At 38.1% G+C, this 19,592-nt stretch overlaps 1 protein-coding gene across 5 annotated transcripts in view; it reads left to right on the top strand.

Moving 5' to 3' along the window:
• The window catches only part of SLC44A1 (solute carrier family 44 member 1), a 202,905-nt gene that overhangs the window by 125,869 nt on the left and 57,444 nt on the right, over positions 1 to 19,592 (top strand). For all 5 annotated transcript variants that reach the window (XM_086683629.1, XM_086683631.1, XM_086683630.1 and 2 more), the window contains 5 exons: positions 1,376 to 1,562; positions 2,738 to 2,903; positions 4,377 to 4,533; positions 5,236 to 5,319; positions 15,493 to 15,630. In XM_086683629.1, the coding sequence (XP_086539755.1) occupies positions 1,376 to 1,562; positions 2,738 to 2,903; positions 4,377 to 4,533; positions 5,236 to 5,319; positions 15,493 to 15,630 (732 nt within the window). The remainder of the gene's footprint in view (positions 1 to 1,375; positions 1,563 to 2,737; positions 2,904 to 4,376; positions 4,534 to 5,235; positions 5,320 to 15,492; positions 15,631 to 19,592) is intronic.

Genomic DNA, 19,592 nt, shown 5'->3' on the forward strand with positions numbered 1-19,592 from the left:
AAAAAAAAAAAGGAACACAATCTCAGACCACTTCTTGGACAAATCCCAAGCTTTTAGTTGAGCTTTAGAAGTAAAAAAATGAAGCCACCATAAAACCATTGGTGCCAAAAGGTATTTGTTTGTTATTATTATATAAATATTTACTAATCATTTTTAAGTATAGTTTTTTTTTAATGTTTATTTTTGAGAGAGAGAGAGAGAAAGAGAGAGACAGAACGTGAGCAGGGGAGGAGCAAAGAGAGAGGAAGACACAGCATCTGAAGCAGGCTCCAGGCTCTGAGCTGTCAGCACAGAGCCTGATGCGGGGCTCGAACTCATGAACCGTGAGATCATGACCTGAGCTGAAGTCAGATGCTTAACTGACTGAGCCACCCAGGCATCCCACAGTACAATTTTGTTTTTTTTTTTTAAGTACAGTTCACCTGCTCTCACTCAGACCACGATGAGGGTGGGCAGGAGGTAAATGCGACATGGACTGTGCTCTGTAGGTGCTCTTTTTTTTCTTATGTTTATTTATTTATTTTTTTAATTTTTATTATATATAGAGAGAGACAGTGCGATTTTTATTTGTTTTTGAGAGAGAGAGAGGAGAGAGAGTATGAGCAGGGAAGGGGCAGAGAGATGGGGAGACACAGAATCCAAAACAGGCTCCAAGCTCTAAGCTGTCAGCACAGAGCCAGACATGGAGCTCGAACTCATGAACCATGAGATCATGACCTGAGCCGAAGTCGGACACAACCAACTGAGCCACCCAGGCACCCCTCTTATGTTTATTTTTGAGAGATAGCACGTGCCTGCATGAGTTGGGGAGGGTCAGAGAGCGGGGGGCAGAGGATCCCAAGCCGGGTCCGTTTGCTGATAGCAGATAGCCTGATGCGAGGCTCAAACCCACGAAGTGTGGGATCATGACCTGAGCAAAGTCAGATGCTTAGCCAACTGAGCCACTCAGGTGCCCCTAGGAGCTCTTGGTCTGATAAAGGAAATGAAGTACAAATACCTCCTGTGCTTTTGTAGTCATGGCATATGGTCTTCTCCCCTATTTTCATAGTGACAAGCGTGTATGTATTCAAATAAATTAAAAGCCTCATCTTGATGGACAAACAACACATTTTGATTCATAATGAGTAGAAAAGGAAAGGTAGAAGAACTCGAAAGACTTATTAATACATTGAGAAATCCTTTTGTGTGCTGCTTTAAGAACATTTTCAATATTCAGTTGAGGATGCTAAGTGCTGCAAGACGGATAAAGTATTATTGGGATTCAGAGAATAATCCTTCCCTGATTTGAAATGAAGGAATTTCCACCCTGTTTCAGTTTCTGTTTTTACTGCTTATAGCGATAACTGGGACCTTTCTCTGCATTCTCTCCGTACAGGTTCTCTTGTTCCTGATAATGCTGGTTATGCGCAAACGTGTCGCACTCACCATCGCCTTGTTCCACGTGGCTGGCAAGGTCTTCATTCACTTGCCGCTACTAGTCTTCCAACCCTTTTGGACTTTCTTTGCTCTTGTCTTATTTTGGGCATACTGGATCATGACACTTCTTTTTCTTGGCACCGCTGGTAAGAAGCTATGTTGCTTCTTTCTCATAGTGATGAATTTGATTTGCATTAAAATATTTTAAAACATCAGCTATAATTCTTAAGACATTTATTGACCAAGGTCTAACAGCCGTCAGAACCAGCGTGGTTATGGCTCTTCAACAACCCATTCCTAATTCATGATTTTTAGATCATCCTAGCAAAGTATATCTAAACCAGTTCATGGCTTTGAAGTAAACTCCAGTACTGATTCAGACTTTTGGATTGATTCTAAGATGAACAAATGAATGCAGAGCTCTCTGGAACTGCCTTAAACTCCCATTACGGCCCAAATCAACTTACTTCCTTGGGATTCTCTAGTTTGGAAAAGATCTGAACCTAGGTAGAATTCCTGGTGATGATACTGTTCAGAGTTAGACTCTCAGACTTGTTGGAGCCACTCTTAATATGAGAGAAAGACAGATACCATATGTTTTCACTCTTATGTGGATCCTGAGAAACATAACAGAAGATCATGGGGGAGGGGGAGGGGGGAAAAAGTTACAGAGAGGGAAGGAGGCAAACCATAAGAGACTCTTAAATACTGAGAACAAACTGAGGGTTGATGGGGGGTGGGAGGGAGGGGAAAGTGGGTGATGGGCATTGATGGGATGAGCACTGGGTGTTGTATGGAAACCAATTTGACAATAAATTTCATATAAAAAATATATCAAAGTTTACACTTAAATGGAATTAATTGTGAGGAGTGGTGTAAGGGTAGTAAGTTTGTATGTAACTTCTCTGGCCATTCAGCATGCATTTACCAATTGAATATAATATTAATTTCTGTATTTTGCAAATAACTTAGGTCTATAATTATTGGAAGAGTAATAAAATAGCTCCAAAAAAATTGAAGTTTGAAAATTCATGCCTAAATTAACTGATGTGATGGAACTATATTCAAATAGAACACCTTTTAAAAGCTATATGATGCCTTTGGGGAAAACAAAATGCTTAATTGTACAATGTCTGGCTTCACAACTTTTCAAGTGATAAGTAATTTTGTCTGTTAATTAAAGAGCACTGTGATCATAAAGTTTGTGGTTTGGGGGAAGGGGCCTATTTTTGGAAATTAGTTTCATCTCTTATATTCAATAGCCATATTTCTTGGTTTGTACTTTATGTGCTTCTTCTTTCCTTCCTGGATATTTTCCTAGGCAGCGCTGTTCAGAATGACCAAGGCTTTGTGGAGTTCAGAGTTTCTGGGCCTCTGCAGTATATGTGGTGGTACCATGTGGTGGGCCTGATTTGGATCAGTGAATTTATTCTAGCATGTCAGCAGATGACTGTGGCAGGAGCTGTGGTAACCTACTATTTTACCAGGTGAGAATTGATACTTGTCGGAAAACTTAAGATCATCTAAGTGATTGTGCTTGAAGGAAATGGAACGGAAGCTGGTAAACAGTTTCATTTCTTTAAAAAATAATTGGAAGCGAATATTGGGAATGCAAGCTGGTGCAGCCACTCTGGAAAACAGTATGGAGCTTCCTCAAAAAACTAAAAATAGAACTACCCTACGACCCAGCAATTGCACTACTAGGCATTTATCCACGGGATGCAGGTGCTGTTTCCAAGGGACACATGCATCCCCATGTTTATAGCAGCACTATCAACCATAGCCAAAGTATGGAAAGAGCCCAAATGTCCATCGATGGATGAATGGATAAAGAAGATGTGGGGTGTATATGTATACACACACACACACACACACACACACACACACACACACACACCATGGAGTATTACTCGGCAATCAAAAAGAATGAAATCTTGCCATTTGCAACTACATGGATGGAACTGGAGAGTATTACGCTAAGTGAAATTAGTCAGAGAAAGAGAAAAATCATATGACTTCACTCATATGAGGACTTTAAGAGACAAAACAGATGAACATAAGGGAAGGGAAACAAAAATAATATAAAAACAGGGAGGGGGACAAAACAGAAGAGACTCATAAATATGGAGAACAAACTGAGGGTTTCGGGAAGGGTTGTGGGAGGGGGGATGGGCTAAATGGGTAAGGGGCACTAAGGAATCTACTCCTGAAATCATTGTTGCACTATATGCTAACTAATTTGGATTTAAATTTAAAGAAATAAAAAATAAAACAAGTTAAAATTAAAAAAAATAAAATGAAATAAAAAGTAATTGGAAGCAAATATGACAAAATGTTAGAGCTGATGATTCTGGTGGGTAGTAAAATGGGAGGCAGTGATTTTAATCTTTCTACTGCTCTGTAAGTTTCTCAAAATATTAATCAGAACAGCAGGTCATGATAGAACTTCAATTCTATTTAGCCGGAGAATAAATCTTACAGTGTCTTATGTACTTTGGCATTATATAAAGGTCCACCAAAGGACAATAAGCCTTTTTAATTTGTTTGGATCGGAACAAGTATTGTGACTCTCTTCCCTAACTTGAGAGCTGAATATAAGCTTGTAGGCCTTACAATCTTCTATTATAATGAGGTACAAGGTCTCGATTGTACATCTTTTTTAAGTTTCATTTTTTGATTGTACATTTAACTCCATAAATATTTACTAGTAAAAGCTTTCAAAGCACAGTATCATTTTATTTAAAGTCTTAGAGCATAAGAACCCCATGAAACTATCATAGGAAATGAAACATTAATTTTATCTGGTACATCTATAGCATTTGTATTAGTTACATGTTACTTTGCCATTTTGTCATAAACCTAGACTTTTCTTAAACGAACTATTTTCACTGCATTGGGCTCTAAACCATTCCTGCACTTAGCCTTTGTTTTAATTGTCTTTTTGGTTATCTTTCAAAAAGGGATAAAAGGAATCTGCCATTTACACCTATTTTAGCATCAGTGAATCGCCTTATTCGTTATCACCTTGGTACTGTGGCAAAAGGATCTTTCATTATCACATTAGTCAAAATTCCACGAATGATCCTTATGTACATTCACAGTCAGCTCAAAGGAAAGGTAAGGAGAAAATTCTTTTCTGGACTTAACTGTGGTCACATTCTAGACCTCAGCTCTGCCTGTAGTAAAGCTCCCAACCATGTTCAGTTCATAGTTGTGAATGTTTTCTTCATAATCCTTGCAGAGTAGAATCCAGTCCTTCTGCCTTGTCCCACACTCTTGCTTACGTTGTGCTCTGGCAAAATCCATCATATTCCTGGTTTCCCAAAATGTCCTGTGCTTCTCGCCCTCTGTGTTGATTCACACCTTCCTCCCTGGAACCTCTTCCCTATCCCTGGCTGTGGAGATAACATGCATTTCAACATGGGTTAGATGATATGCCACCTCTTCCTAGAAACCTTTCTTGATTCTTCCTTCTCCCAGATGATGTCATCTCTCTCTGTTCTCCACTCTCATAGTATCAATCGCATATTCTGATTCTGACCTTTTTTTATGTTTAGCTTTTTTTTCTTCAACTATAGTATAAGTTCCTTGCCGATCTCATGTATCATACTCTATCTTACATGCAATAGGTACTAAATATGTGTCAAATTAAATTGATTAAAAATAATTTAACCATTACATTTTGAGGGAAAAGAGGGTAGGTGGGTATGGAGGTCTTGAAACATAGATTGTGATTTTTTTTTACTTTATTTATTTTTCTAACATTTAGAATATTCTGTATGTTGGTTTTTAATTATTTCAATTTTTTGTCCTTTCCAGGAGAATGCTTGTGCTCGATGTGTGCTGAAATCTTGCATTTGTTGCCTTTGGTGTCTTGAAAAGTGCCTAAATTATTTAAATCAGGTAAAGTATTTTAAAAATAAATTGAACATTCACTTTCAAAGATAGGTTGATCATTTCTTCTTCCAAGATAAAATAATTGAGCTTAACTGAAAGATGTTATATATTTCTCATGGTGTTGTACATTGTTCCTTGATCAGGTATATCTATTTCTATCATATTCTTTTATTTATTGATTGGTAGATTGATTGATTTGAGAGAGCGTGCACACATGCATGTAAGCAGGGGAGGGGCAGAGGGAGAGAGAATCTTAAGTAGGCTCCACACTCGGTAGAGAGCCTGGGATTATGACCTGAGCCAAAAATCAAGAGTCGGATGCTTAACTGACTAAGCCACCCAGGCACCCCATATTCCTATTTTTAAAAGTAACATATGTTCTTAGCAAGGCTCGTTATTAATTAATTGTAACATGAGGATAAAATATTATTAGGGTTCATCTTTCTGGAAGAACATTTATCTCTTATACCTTAATTTACATCCTTTCATCTTTGATTTTCCCTAAGAATCTGTCTACTCTAGCCATGTTTCTTTAATTCTTTTAAATGTCGTTTGAGAGGCGCCCGGCTGGCTCGGTCAATAGAGTGTGTGACTCTCAGCCTCGGAATTGTGAGTTCAAGTTCCACATTGGGCATGGAGCCTACTTTTAAAAAATGATTGAATGAATGAATGAATGAATGAATGCTGTTGAATGCTTTAGTTTAGTGGAAAGACATTATGACATTTAAACTCATTTTTTGCTGCTGTCTACTATTGTTCAAAGCTAGTGTCCTCCCTATCCTGGTACTTTTTTGGGAGTCCAACTGCTTGAGGACTATGATCCTGGCCTAGGAGATATTATCAGAGGAAGAGCTATCATTTCTCAGGTTAAGTGAAGGAATTGGTATTATGGGTTAACATTTCTTAGGGAGCAGGTTGGTCCTCTGTCGTTCTGTGTCTGGGCACCTGGGACTTGCTATGAAGCACTCTACCCATGTTTCCTTCATCTTCCTTTTTTTTTTTTTTTTAACCACTTCTCTCCATTCCTTAAAAATCAGTTGTGATGTACCAGTGCCCTCATCTAATAGAGCAAGGATACAAATGGACTTCTTACCATTTACCCCTCAGTGATTGAAGAGTAGCATTGCACTTTCCATTCACTCAAGGACAGTCAAAAGATGGTAGTCCTGTTGGCCATGGTGTTGAGCTTGCCTAGAGTTTGCTTTATTGCAGCTCTATGGTTAATATGAAAAAACTGGCATGACATTTCATTAGTAAAAGAAGTTCTTGTAGATAATAATACTGTATGGATGGAAAGTGTTTGGAAAGTCATTATTAAAATAATCAGTAACAGCCATGGAAATCTGAAAAATTAACGTTCTTTAAAATTTGGTTTGGAACCAAGTCACCCTTATCAAAAAGTTGATGGATGAATAAAAATAATCATCGTTACATTGTGTACCCATCACTAAATAGCTTATCCACAGAGAGAGATGCTGAACCCAGCTCTCTATTATCAGTTTCTACCAGCTTTCCACAGGCAACTTTTGCTCTCCCAATTTCCTAAACCTGCCTGGAGTGACTTCCTTCCAACACTTGAATAACTCCTACTGATCCTTAATGATTCTGCCTGAGCATTACCTCCACGAAGTCTCCCCTCAGTACCCCATCCCCTCTGCTGAACTTTCGTAGTGCTGGTTCATACCTCTGCAAAAACACTAAGAACATCAACATGGAAATTGTCTGTTTACCTCTTTATCTCCACCTTCAGACCTTTAGCTCCTTAAAGGCAGAGATCCTATTTTTGTCTCTCCAGAAACTATCACAGTGCCTGGTACACAATAGGTGGTCTTTAAATGTTTTCTGAATGAATTGTTAATCAGTGAATAAATATTCAGATTTTAAAAGACTAATTGGTTGATATAAAGCCAGAAGAAAGCATCTCAAAAAAGAGGTGTGCAGTTATGTTGAAGGAAGAGAACACATCACATGATGTTAAGATGTTCAGTAACCAGGTGAAAAATTCCAAAGTTTTCAGCTAATCCCAAGCTAAACGTTAGTTAGCAATTTAGTACCTACAGTCCTGAAACATATCCGAACTTCAAGTTGTTCTTTCTTGCACAGGTTTTTGTGATTTATTTATTTATTTACTTATTTATTTATATTTTTGAGAGAGAGAGTGTGTGTGTATGTGTGTGTGTGAGAGAGAGAGAGAGCAGGGGAGGGGCAGAGACAGAGAGGGAGATAGAATCTGAAGCAAGCTCCAGGTTCTGAGCTGTCAGCCCAGAGCCCAGTGCAGGGCTTGAAGTCGTGAACCACGAGATCATGACCTGAGGCAAAGTCAGATGCCTAACCAACTGAGCCACCCAGGCATCCTGGTTTTTGTGCATTTTTAATCTTCTTTAGGTAGGTCTGATGTTTGAAGATTCAAGAGAAGCACTAAAAGAGGAATAAATAAATGAGTGAAGGTTTAGGGAGAGTGATTCTGAACTAATACTTAGTTCTGTTTGGGAATATGAAATGCTCTGATATGAGGACTGATTACCCAGGGTGCTTCATGTCTCCTGTTTTCACAGGAATTTCACTCTAAATGAGGTCAACATATTGAAGACATTAGAACACTTCCTCCCATGACAGGTTAAGCATAGGTATTGGTTGCCAGTGGAATTTTTTTAAACCCTTGTTGCTGTGGAATGTTTCAGAGCTGGGTGGGCACCCATCTGTTTGAAGTATTCAAGATGATAGGAATCATGGCAGTGCTGAATAGATGAGATCTAGGGACTTTTCTGAAATTTGAAAAACCAGCAGGGTCTAAGAGTCTGATCTGCTGGTGTTTGAAGGGGCATTCTTCTCAGTGCTGCCCTGTACATTTGGCAGTTATGAGATTAGTGCTTTGCTAGAGATCAAGCCAGAGCTGGCACTGAGATATCAGGCGGTTCACACCATCCCTTTTGTCTCTGCTACTTATCACTGCTTTCAGAAAATGAAGTTCCATACACATAGGATTGAGTCCACACTGTATAGCCTTGTTGGAGAAGGCACAGTGGATAATTAGGAGGATATTCAGTGGAGAGAGCCCAGATATTAAAGGTGTGTTTCAATCCTAACAATGTAACTGTTTGGCAAGCTCAGTGAAACCTTGGAGTCTCGGCTTCTTTCTTCAGTGAGTGGAGAAAAATACACCTATCCTCATAGGCTTTAAGTAAGGATGAAATATAATGCAGATAAATCAACTCTTACAGTGCCTGGCTCTTGGTCCTCACTTAGTGTTATCGCTCTCCCCCGCTCCCCTCATTTTATTGTTTTATAAAGAACTCCCAGGGTTTTACTCTAAGATAAGAGAGCTCTGGCCAAGATAAAACAAGAGGTTGTTCTAAAGATGTATCTATTTTCTCTAAAAATAAATGTAATGTAAAACACTGAGGAGCTTGTAAAACCAAGACAAAACAAAACATCACCCATGATCTCACCATGCTAACATAACAGTTACTTTTACTGAAATATTTACTATTAGCTTTCAGAAAAAGTTTCTAATTTTTCACTGCAGCATGGTAATGGCTTATCAGACTTTAGTTGTAGACTGTTTTATCAGTGGATAAACCTCAATTGTAAAATGGTGGTAATAATAGTATCTGTAGTGCCCATTACCAGGAGGATACAGAAAGATGGTATCTCCCATACTCTGAGTATGCACCTGACACAGCAAGTCCTCTGTAATGCCAACTGTTCTGTAGTATAGAATAGTTCTATATAGTATGGAATAAGTTCTAGATGTTCGGGGTTGGTTTCTTTTACATTTTTTAATATGCACTGGTTTTTATTTTTCTCTTGTCGGGTCTTTCAAACTTTTTTTTATGGTTTTGCACTTGACTTTGATGCTTAGAAAGATTTTCCCCACCTCAAGATCAAATAATTATTCTAGCGCTCTTCTCTATAGTTTTTTAGACGTTTACTCTTTTTTTTTTTTTTTTTTTTTTTGATAAAGAGGCTCCATGTCCAACGTGGGTTTTGAACTCATGATGCTGCAACCCCAATATCAAGAGTCACACATGCTCTACCAACTGAGCCAGCCAGGTGCCCTACTTTTTTAGTTTTGGGATTTAATCAGTTATCCCAGAACCAGTTAATGATTAACCTGTTCTTCCTTCTGCTGTGAAATGTCAATCTGATCATGTATTAAATTCTTACCTATCATGCTTGAGTATGTCTCAGGACTTTCTTTTCTGTACCATTGATCTGCCTATGCTTTTATCAGTATGCCAATATTTAGTTACTATAGCTTCATTATATACCCCAGGTGTCTTATAATACAAATCCCTCTCATTCTAATTTTTCAAAAATTTCTTGTCTAATCACCTGTTCATCTTCTGAAATTATCTTTGTACTGTTCAATAAGATACAGCAAAACAATAATACTAATTATAATGCCAGCCAGTATTTACTGAGCACTTACAGGCACTGTGGCTCACACTTTATTGGCTGTGGCTCCCATTTAGAGATCTGTTTTGTCTAACCATTTGGCAATGGTTAACACTTAGTTAATGCCCGTTTGCATTGTTTTCCTCCTATCCTCTCTTTTGCTGTCGCTCCTGAGATCAGCATACAACTTGAAGTCAAAAGCCTTGAGCAGAGCTGGACAACACAAACTGTCTGGGCCAGTTGAGACGTATCACGTGACTCATGGAAATGAGTGCAGCAGACAGGGTCTAAGGCAATAGAGAGTGGCAGAGACTGGTTAAATGGGGAGTTCATATTCTATCCAAAGAGGGCTGTCCCTTCTTAGCTCTTGTACACTTGCCAACGTGAAGATTTATAGACAGTTTCTAACTCTTCCAATTTTTCAAGAGAAGCCAGAATTCTGGATGTTTGCATTTTATGTCCTGCTATTAAAATATATATACATACATATATATATATTAAAAAAAGATAAGTGAGTGGGCCAGGGCAAATAAGGTCTTTGGGCCACACAGTGTCATTTGTCCATGGGCCGCCAGTTTGTCGCAGTGCTTTAGAGAATTGGGAGGATAGCAGTAGAAAAGAGTGTTTATATGGAGGCAGAGTAGGCCAGAGTCATTTTGCAGCACAGTATGAAATCCTGTAATCCAAAGCCATGCTCCACTGCCAAACTGCATGGAAAATACAGCTGGCTTCAAAAAAGAGCTTTAGATTTTCAAAATAAGCCATTAATTATTTATAGCATAGGTGCTGGAGCTTTGCACATCAACAGAGTGAACTGTGAACTGTTCTTTGTTTCTGCAGGTGCTTGTGTTAATGTGACAGTGAAGGTGATTGCATATCTCATCTAACAGAATTTACTTTAGGTAGAGAGACTGTTACAACTAGAGTCTGTTTCTTGTGGGCATTGGATTACTCAGGCCTTGCTTTACTTCGACACCACTTGGAGATAGAGCATTTAATACTGGAAAGTATCTGCTCTCTGGCCACCAAGCTTGTAAGATTATAAAGCTCTTCTCTACGTAGTATGAGTGGGAGTTGCAAAGAATATTTTTTGAGCACCTACCACCTGATACTTTACTAAGCACTTGATATATATTATTGCTTTCTCCCCACTATAAGGAAGGCTCATTTCCTCTGTCTTATAGATGAGAAAGTTGAGACTAGCATCTTGTGGCAGAGCATATGGCCTAGAGGTGGATGAAGGTTTCAAATCTAAATTTGCCTTATTCTTGCCATGATATCCCCCTGTTTCCCATATAAATACATACCTGTTTTATGTACATAAGGAAGACTAAAGTATAGATTATTACAGAGAATATGCAAACATCTCAAACTTTTATGTTTCCTGCTATAAACTAACACAAGTGATAGTTTTAAAGGCAATCAATGTAAGATTTTCATATTTTAACTCTTATTTCCCTTAAAAACTCTTAAGAATTTAGAACCAAACTAAATGAAATATGGTATAGATTGGACTTTGTGCCCCCTCCATTCCTTGTTCAAAATAACAAAGGGATCATTTTAATTACTTTTTCCCTTATTTAATTTATAATCCACACATAGAGTTTCACATACCTGTTCCCTTTTTCCTACCATTGTTATCTAGCCACTATTAAGTGAGTTATTATATAAAGACTTTAAATTTAAAGAGAATCTCAAGGTCCACATGTTAAGAAAGGAAAGGTGTGACAATGTAGAAGCTATGTTCTGGGACATGTGGCCAAGCAGGCCTGGGTTACCCACACAGTGACCTTCAACCCTAACATTTTCTTCCACAGGACTTTTTCACCTCATCCTGTCACACAAAAATCTGACCGGGGACCACTTGTGCTAACTGTCATCCTTTTAAAAATCTTCCTGGGTGGTGATCACCTTTTATGTTGTTTCTGGGAATTAAATAGTCTTAAGCCTATATCCTGCCTGAGCAGATGTTGGGCACTGGCTAAATGTTAATCATTGATGGTTCTCTGTGGGCAGTTTAGCTCAAGATCAGGAGGGCTGTCAGAGAAGAGGTAGGTGGGCTTAAAAAATCTCAAGTAGTTGAGCAGAAAGTTCAGAGAACACTAATAGGGAAAGCCACAAAGAACTCAGAATTTCTTGAGAACCTTCGTGTGAATCCTTTCAGACTAGGATGTAAAGAAGTGGAAGAAGATTTCATTGCCCTGCTGTGATCTGTAGCACAATTTTCTCCTTGAAGAGGTCACCTTGACCTTTGCATGTCACATGCAGCTCATCTTCCTGCCCCGGGAGTGGAAGAAAGAGCTTATAAAATATCCACTTAACTTTTTTTGGTTAGGTTGAATACAAAGGAGTTGCACAGATCTGTAGGAATGTTGCCAAGAAGGCTAAATTTCTGTGAGCATATCCAACGCTGGAACGCAGGAGTAGAGAAAAGAAATTACTGCTGCCTCCTACTATGTCCACAAAAAAATAAACTGCTCTCAATGTAGATGGGACATGTGAGGCCAGGTGGGGAGAGAAGAAGTGAGAAAGGAGGAATAATAATTTCTTCTGAAAATGAATGAGGGCAGCAAAACAGCTTTTATGGTTGGGTTTGGAGGTGTTAGGCCCTCTCTGAGTCAGCTGGTCTGATGATAACAAAGGACAGATTGGAAGTATGTGGATCCTCTCTTGCTTCTGTCCCTTTCAAAGAAGGTCATGTTCAAACTGGGAAGGGTAAAATAACATAATTAAGAGTGAGTTGTTGGTCCTCATTGAGGAGGTAAGTTTTAAGACAGTACCTACATGATTTAAATGGGTTTTCCAATATCCCTGATTCTAGACATTATATGCCTTCTTTTTTTTTTTTTTTTTTTTTTGATTTCACGAAGCATCTCATAATCAATATATAATTAATATGGCAGGGTATTTTCCCCTGAAAACTTGTTATTAAGTAACTGGTTCATTAGTCTCTTAATCATGTCTCAGAATAAGGGAAAATAAGGTATTTTCCTTATGGGATGTTGTGTCTCAGATCACTATAGACATTTGTCAGTCATTGAACTGAAGAATTATAGTGAAAGGTTGTATGTAGAGAAAGGTACTAAAAGACTAGAAATGAGAAACTGAGGTTCGTATTTCAAAAGGGATAAGAGATGGGTTCCATAGACCGTGAACAAGGTTGATATTGATCCTGGGCAATACTCTAGAACAAGGGACGGCAAAGCTTTCTTATAAAGGACCAGGTAGTAAATATTTTTGGCTTTGTGGCCATACAGACTCTGTCACAATTGCTCAGTTCTGCCATTACATCGTGAAAACATCTGTGCTAAACAACACGTAAACAAATGAACATTGCTGTGTTCCATTAACACTGCTTTTTACAAAAGTAGGCAGCAGGTCAGATTTGCCAACCCCTACTTTAGAATACATTTGAATGGTTTTGTGTGTGTGTGTGTGTGTGTGTGTGTGTGTGTGTGTGTGTGTGAGTATGTAGAGAAGTGGTCAGTCTTGGTTCTTTGAGAATAAATCGGGCCTGGGAAGTTCTCCATCATTTTTCAACAGAGTTATTGTTATATAAGATCAAAAGTATAGTTTATTTTGAGGTCATTGAGGCCTTTGGCAGAGTGTTTCAAAAGAAGCTTTACAGAAGATGGAGAAATGTGGACCACTGCAGTTAGATAGTTAACTCTTTGGTGCCTGCTGTCTTTTAACTGATAAGATGACCATATATGAGCGCAAGGCAGAAACGAATGCTACCAGAATAATTTAACAGTATCATTTCTTTAAAATACTCTCTATATTAGCTTTTGAGATAAAAAGAACTGCAAACATAATGTACTATATTCTGATAATAAATTACCCCAATTTGTTTGATGGAATTATGTATATTAAAGTCATAATTGTGTTTTTAAAAGAGCGTCCTTATTTCCTGCTGCTCCATTGCTGAAAATGTAGTGTGTCCCACTCAGTACAGTCTTCATTCCTTGGCCCTGAAATAGTCTGCATTTTTAATCAACAGATTTAATGGTACAATGGCAAATTAAATTTTTGTGACTCAAACTTCATCTTCATACCAGGTTCCTATTAACTAACAAGCATACAGTAGGAACATTCAGAAATTAAAGGCTGTCTCTCCCAAGTTCAGTGTTTAAAGTGGGGTGGCCTCCAGTTATGGAATGAGTAAGTCCTGGAGGTGAAAGTCACAGCATAGGGAAAATAGTCAATGGTATTGTAATAGTATATGGTGACAAAAGGTAGCTAACTGGTGGTGAGTATAGCATGAATTACAGAGTTATGGAATCACTATATTGTATAGCTGAAACATCACGTGTCGACTATATTTAAGCTAAAAAAAAAAAACCAACTTTATAGACAACACAGTGTAAAGTAAGCCCTTTGTGTGTAGCAGTTTTCCAACAATTTAGGTTGGCACCAGACCAAAAATTCCTCAGGGCTATAAGTTTTAGCCACAAAGTCTATAAACTTTCCCTTCCTAAGATTCAGATGTATTTGATGTTATAGTACTTATTCACATTTCCCAGAAAATGCCAGCCGTCTTCTAGAATGCAGTGTAAAAAGGGGGGAAAAATCAGAGTCTGTGACTGCGGGTCAGAGAGGACACAGAGCAGAAGCAGGTATAATGGAATAAAAGTGTGTCAGCTGGGACTCAGTACTACAAGGGACAGAAAGGTAGCTAGCTCAGTCTGGCCTAAAAGGAGAGACAAAGAAAAGGGGGGAGAGAGAGTGGGAGGAGAGGAGAGAGATATTTAGCAATGTATTCGCTTCTCTGGCTGAAAAGTCCAGCAATCTGGCTAGTTCCTAATCATGCAGACATCATGTGACAGCTGTCACCAAGTACTAGTAATGGGTTTCTCTCTGCTCTGACCTCCATGATGTTAGCCTCACCCTCCGTTACACATTGTGACCCCCAGCAGTTTTGGGTTCTTCCCATCGTGTTGGCAAAACAGCCCTCGCAGCCCTCACATCTCGCTATCCAGGAAAATCAGAGAGCTGCTTTGTCAGGAGTTCCATGGAAGAGAAAGGAAACTTCTTTTTCCCAGAAGCCCCAGGGAACATCTTTTACTTTCATTGGCTCTATGAGTTTATGTACCAGTTCCTGAACCAACCGTTGAGAAGGTGGGTAGAACATGCTGATTGGCTCACATCGATCAAGGCCTGCCCCCAGAGCTACAGGTAGTGTCCCTGACTCAGACTCTAAGAGAATGGGGAAGGACTGTTTTCTCAAAGGGGATTCAGGGTCCTGCTCCCAGGAAGGAGGGAGCAACAAACGGCTGTCTACCACAAGAGCTGTGAGAAGTGACAGCATGAAAGGAAACACCAAAGAGGAGATGGCAGATGTTCCGGATAAAACAGCACAGCATCCTTATGCCTTTACATATTTGTGTAGCTTTTAAAGCATCACTAAAATGGTAATAATGCATCACTGATATTCATAGTGATGAACCTGAGACATCCAGGAAAGGTTAAATTATGTTTGATTTACTAAGACAGGGAAGAAGTTAATGGATGTTAGAAAAATCTGTGTGTGTGTTAATAAATGTCAGTGTTTTAAAAAGGACTAAAACTAAGCCAACCAAAAGCTCTTTTTACCATATCAGGCTTTTTTTTTTTTTTAATGTCTTGTATTTCCTTGCACTTAATCTTAACCTGTACCTCACCAAAGCCATGGGTTTAACTGTGGACTATTTGAATAAGCCGTGTGTTCACTGTATTTGGTTTATATCTTAACGAGGTAAAATCACATTTATTAATGAAAATATTGTTTTTTGCCTTGTCCAGAATGCATACACAGCCACAGCTATCAACAGCACCAACTTCTGCACCTCCGCCAAGGACGCCTTTGTCATTCTTGTGGAGAATGCTTTACGAGTGGCTGCGATCAACACGGTGGGGGATTTCATGTTATTCCTAGGCAAGGTAAGACCAAATATGTTATCTGGGACATACAGTGAAGTTATATATATATATATTCTTTCATTTGAAAAATGTCTAGCTCATCAAAAAACTATTAAGTAAAACATGTAATATAAAGGAAGCACTTACAAAGCCCTTAATATGCATCAGGCACTGTTCTAAATTCTTTACATGTATGGTATTCATTTAATCCTAACAACAAATTTGTAAAGGAAGTTATATTATCCTCACTTTACAGATGGGGAAACTGAGGTACAACAGTTCAGTAATTTGCACATGTTTCTCCTTACATAATTCGGTCTGTAAAGAATTCAGAAACAGCCTGCTTAGTGGTTAGGGGTACTATATCTGGAGCCTGACTGCCTGGATTTAAATCCTAGCTCTGTCACTTACTAGCTGGGTGACCTGAGGCAGGCTACATAGCCATTCTGTGCCTCAGTTTGTTCATCTATGAAACTGGGATAATAATAGAGTCACACTCTTAGGGTTGTAAGGATTAAACTGGTTAATACATGTAGTGTACCTAACATGGTGCTTGATACATTGTAAATTCTCAGTGAATGTTAGCTGTCATTGTTACTACGTATAAACTCCTTTAAAACAGCTGTGAGGCGCCAGTCAGAGTGGCCAAAATGAACAAATCAGGAGACTACAGATGCTGGAAAGGATGTGGAGAAACGGGAATCCTCTTGCACTGTTGGTGGGAATGCAAATTGGTGCAGCCACTCTGGAAAACAGTGTGGAGGTTCCTCAGAAAATTAAAAATAGACTTACCCTATGACCCAGCAATAGCACTGCTAGGAATTTACCCAAGGATACAGGAGTACTGATGCATAGGGGCACTTGTACCCCAATGTTTATAGCAGCACTCTCAACAATAGCCAAATTATGGAAAGAGCCTAAATGTCCATCAACTGATGAATGGATAAAGAAACTGTGGTTTATATACACAATGGAGTACTACATGGCAATGAGAAAGAATGAAATATGGCCCTTTGTAGCAACATGGATGGAACTGGAGAGTGTGATGCTAAGTGAAATAAGCCATACAGAGAAAGACAGATACCATATGGTTTCACTCTTATGTGGATCCTGAGAAACTTAACAGAAACCCATGGGGGAGAGGAAGAAAAAAAAAAAAAAGTTAGAGTGGAAGAGAGCCAAAGCATAAGAGACTCTTAAAAACTGAGAACAAACTGAGGGTTGATGGGGGGTGGGAGGGAGGGGAGGGTGGGTGATGGGTATTGAGGAGGGCACCTTTTGGGATGAGCACTGGGTGTTGTATGGAAACCAATTTGACAATAAACTTCATATATTGAAAATAAATAAATAAATAAATAAATAAATAAATAAATAAATAAATAAATAAATAAATAAATAAATAAAACAGATGTGAGGGAATGAGACTTACCTATCCTTAAAGCATCTGAAAAAAGGTATTTTTTCTATACTATTAAAATCTGCAGAATAATAAATAGCAATATAATTGGATTTCTTTGTATCTGTATTTCAAACCATAAAATGCTCAGAAAATTTGAAAAATTGAGCTGAGCTGACATCACTATAATCTAATAATATCATTTTTATATATGCCCTCCCAGTGTTTTTCTTAATAGGTTTATATTTCTATGGTATAATAATTATAGCCTACATACCAGTTTGTTCTGTCCTTCTCACTTCACATTATATCATATACATTTTTCATATTGCTTTGATAATCTTCATAATTATTCATTATCATTATTGTCAGTATTTCATCAAATGCTATTTTTTTGTTATTGTTATGTATGTATGTATGTATGTATGTATGTATTTTGAGAGAAGGAGAAAGAGAGCGAGCAGGGGGGAGGGGCAGAGAGAGAGAGAGAGAGAGAAAGAGAGAGAATCCCAAGCAGACTCCACGCTCAGTGCAGAGCCCGGCATGGAGCTTGATCTCATGACCGTGAGATCATGACCTTAGACGAAATCAAGGGGCAGATGTTTAACTGACTGAGCCACCCAGGCACCCCCATCAGATGCTATTCCTAAACATTCTGTTACTACCAAACACTTAGGTTACTCCAGCCACTGTGTGTTGAAAATGTTTTTGAAAAGGAAAAAATATTTGGTGTAGAGAGGCATGGAAAGCACAGTGTGGTGTTAAGTTCTCAGGCAACTGTCATCTAAAAAGAATGATAAAACTGTACACATAGTTCTTTTGGAAATTTGTAATTAAACTTACATTATGACTGTCGGATTTATTATTGTCATGTTTTTACAATAAGAGGAAATGTTTTATAGTAAGGATTTAATAAGTTAATCTGTGTCAAGGAGTATAGTGTTGATAACAGTGTTACTGTTATCAACTATTGCTATTATTTATATGCTATATGACTGATTTAGGAAGGCTTCAGATTTTTTGTCTATTGTCTATTTTATGTTTTACATACTTGTATTTATCCCTGCTACTAAGAAGGATGTGAAGCAACTTAAAATAAAAACATATGTACACAGAACAATTGAAATAAAAGAGGGCGCCTGGCTGGCTCAGTCGGTTAAGCATCTGACTTTGGCTCAGGTCATGATCTCACAGTTTGTGAGTTAGAGCCCCACATTGGGTGAGTCAAGCCCTGCTTTGGGTAAAACATGAGCCCTGGGTGAGCCCCACTTCTCTCTCTCTCTCTCTCTCTCTCTCTGTCTCTCGCTTGTGCTCTCTCTCTCAAAAATAAATAAATAAATAAATACATAAATACATAAAAAATAAAAGAGAAGCCATATATTGGAATAACAGAAAACAATGTGGTAAAAAGGGCAATTTTTATATCTCTTTTCTTTTTTTTTTTTTTTTAACTTTTGTTATTTTTAATTAAGTAGTCTCCATACCCAACATGGGACTTGAACTCATGACCCTAAGATCAAGAGTCACATGCTTTACCGGCTAAGCCAGCCAGGTTCCTCTATCTCTCTTTTCACTTCATATTATGTCATGAGCATTTACTATTTTATTAAAAATGTTTTAAACATCGTTATACAATTGTATCATCATTTCTTTAACCAAACCTCTAATTTTCTTTTTATAGTTAAACTGTTCTCATTCTACCAATATAAAGTGTGATACAGGGAAGCCATTGTAAGCAAACCCTTGCCTGTGTCAATCCTTATTTCCTGAGGCCAGAATCCTGGCAGTGGAATCAATGAGTCAGAGTACCTAATAGGTTTCTGGATGTGCATTACCAAATTGCTTACCAGAAACATGAAAGTTTGAATAATACAAAACTTATAACACTGTAAGAAAATTACTTTTAAAACATAGAGAGATAGACTTTTTTTATTTGATTGATTTGTTTTTTAAAGTTTATTTATTTATTTTGAGAGAAAGAGAGAGAGAGAGACAATGTGAGTTGGGGAGGGGCTGAGAATCCCAGTCTCCGTGCTCTCAGCGCAGAGCCTGATGCAGGGCTTGAACTCACGAACAAAGAGATCATGACCCAAGCCGAAATCAAGAGTCAGACACGTAAGCCAACTGAGCCACCTGGGTACCCCAAGATAACTTTTTTTAAATTGAGATATCCAAAAAAGAGAAAAAAAATAAGAGGGGAAAAAAGTATTTTAGTTTCCAACATACTAAGATAAACATTCTTCAGTTTTCTTTTTTAAGACTGTAGTTCTGATCACAGAATACAGTAAATCTTTTAAAAAGAATTTCTTTCACTGCAATTAAAAGTAGCTGCTAGTATGCAGAAATGGTCCCTGATCAGATAGTTCACATAGGTAGATCAGAATAAGCATTATAAAAGATGGTGTCAGGAACAAACTATGGATAACACACAGCAACTTGGATAAATCATGAGGGAATATTGCTGAGTGAAAAACATTAATCCCAGAAAATTAAATACTGTATGATTCCATTTATATAACATTCTTATACTTTTTTTTTTCAATGAAGTAAGCTCTACACCCAATGTGAGGCTTGAACTCATGGCCCT

This window comes from Puma concolor, chromosome D4, assembly GCF_028749965.1.
Source record: "Puma concolor isolate L17-30 chromosome D4, mPumCon1.1.hap2, whole genome shotgun sequence".
Classification (NCBI taxonomy): domain Eukaryota; kingdom Metazoa; phylum Chordata; class Mammalia; order Carnivora; family Felidae; genus Puma; species Puma concolor.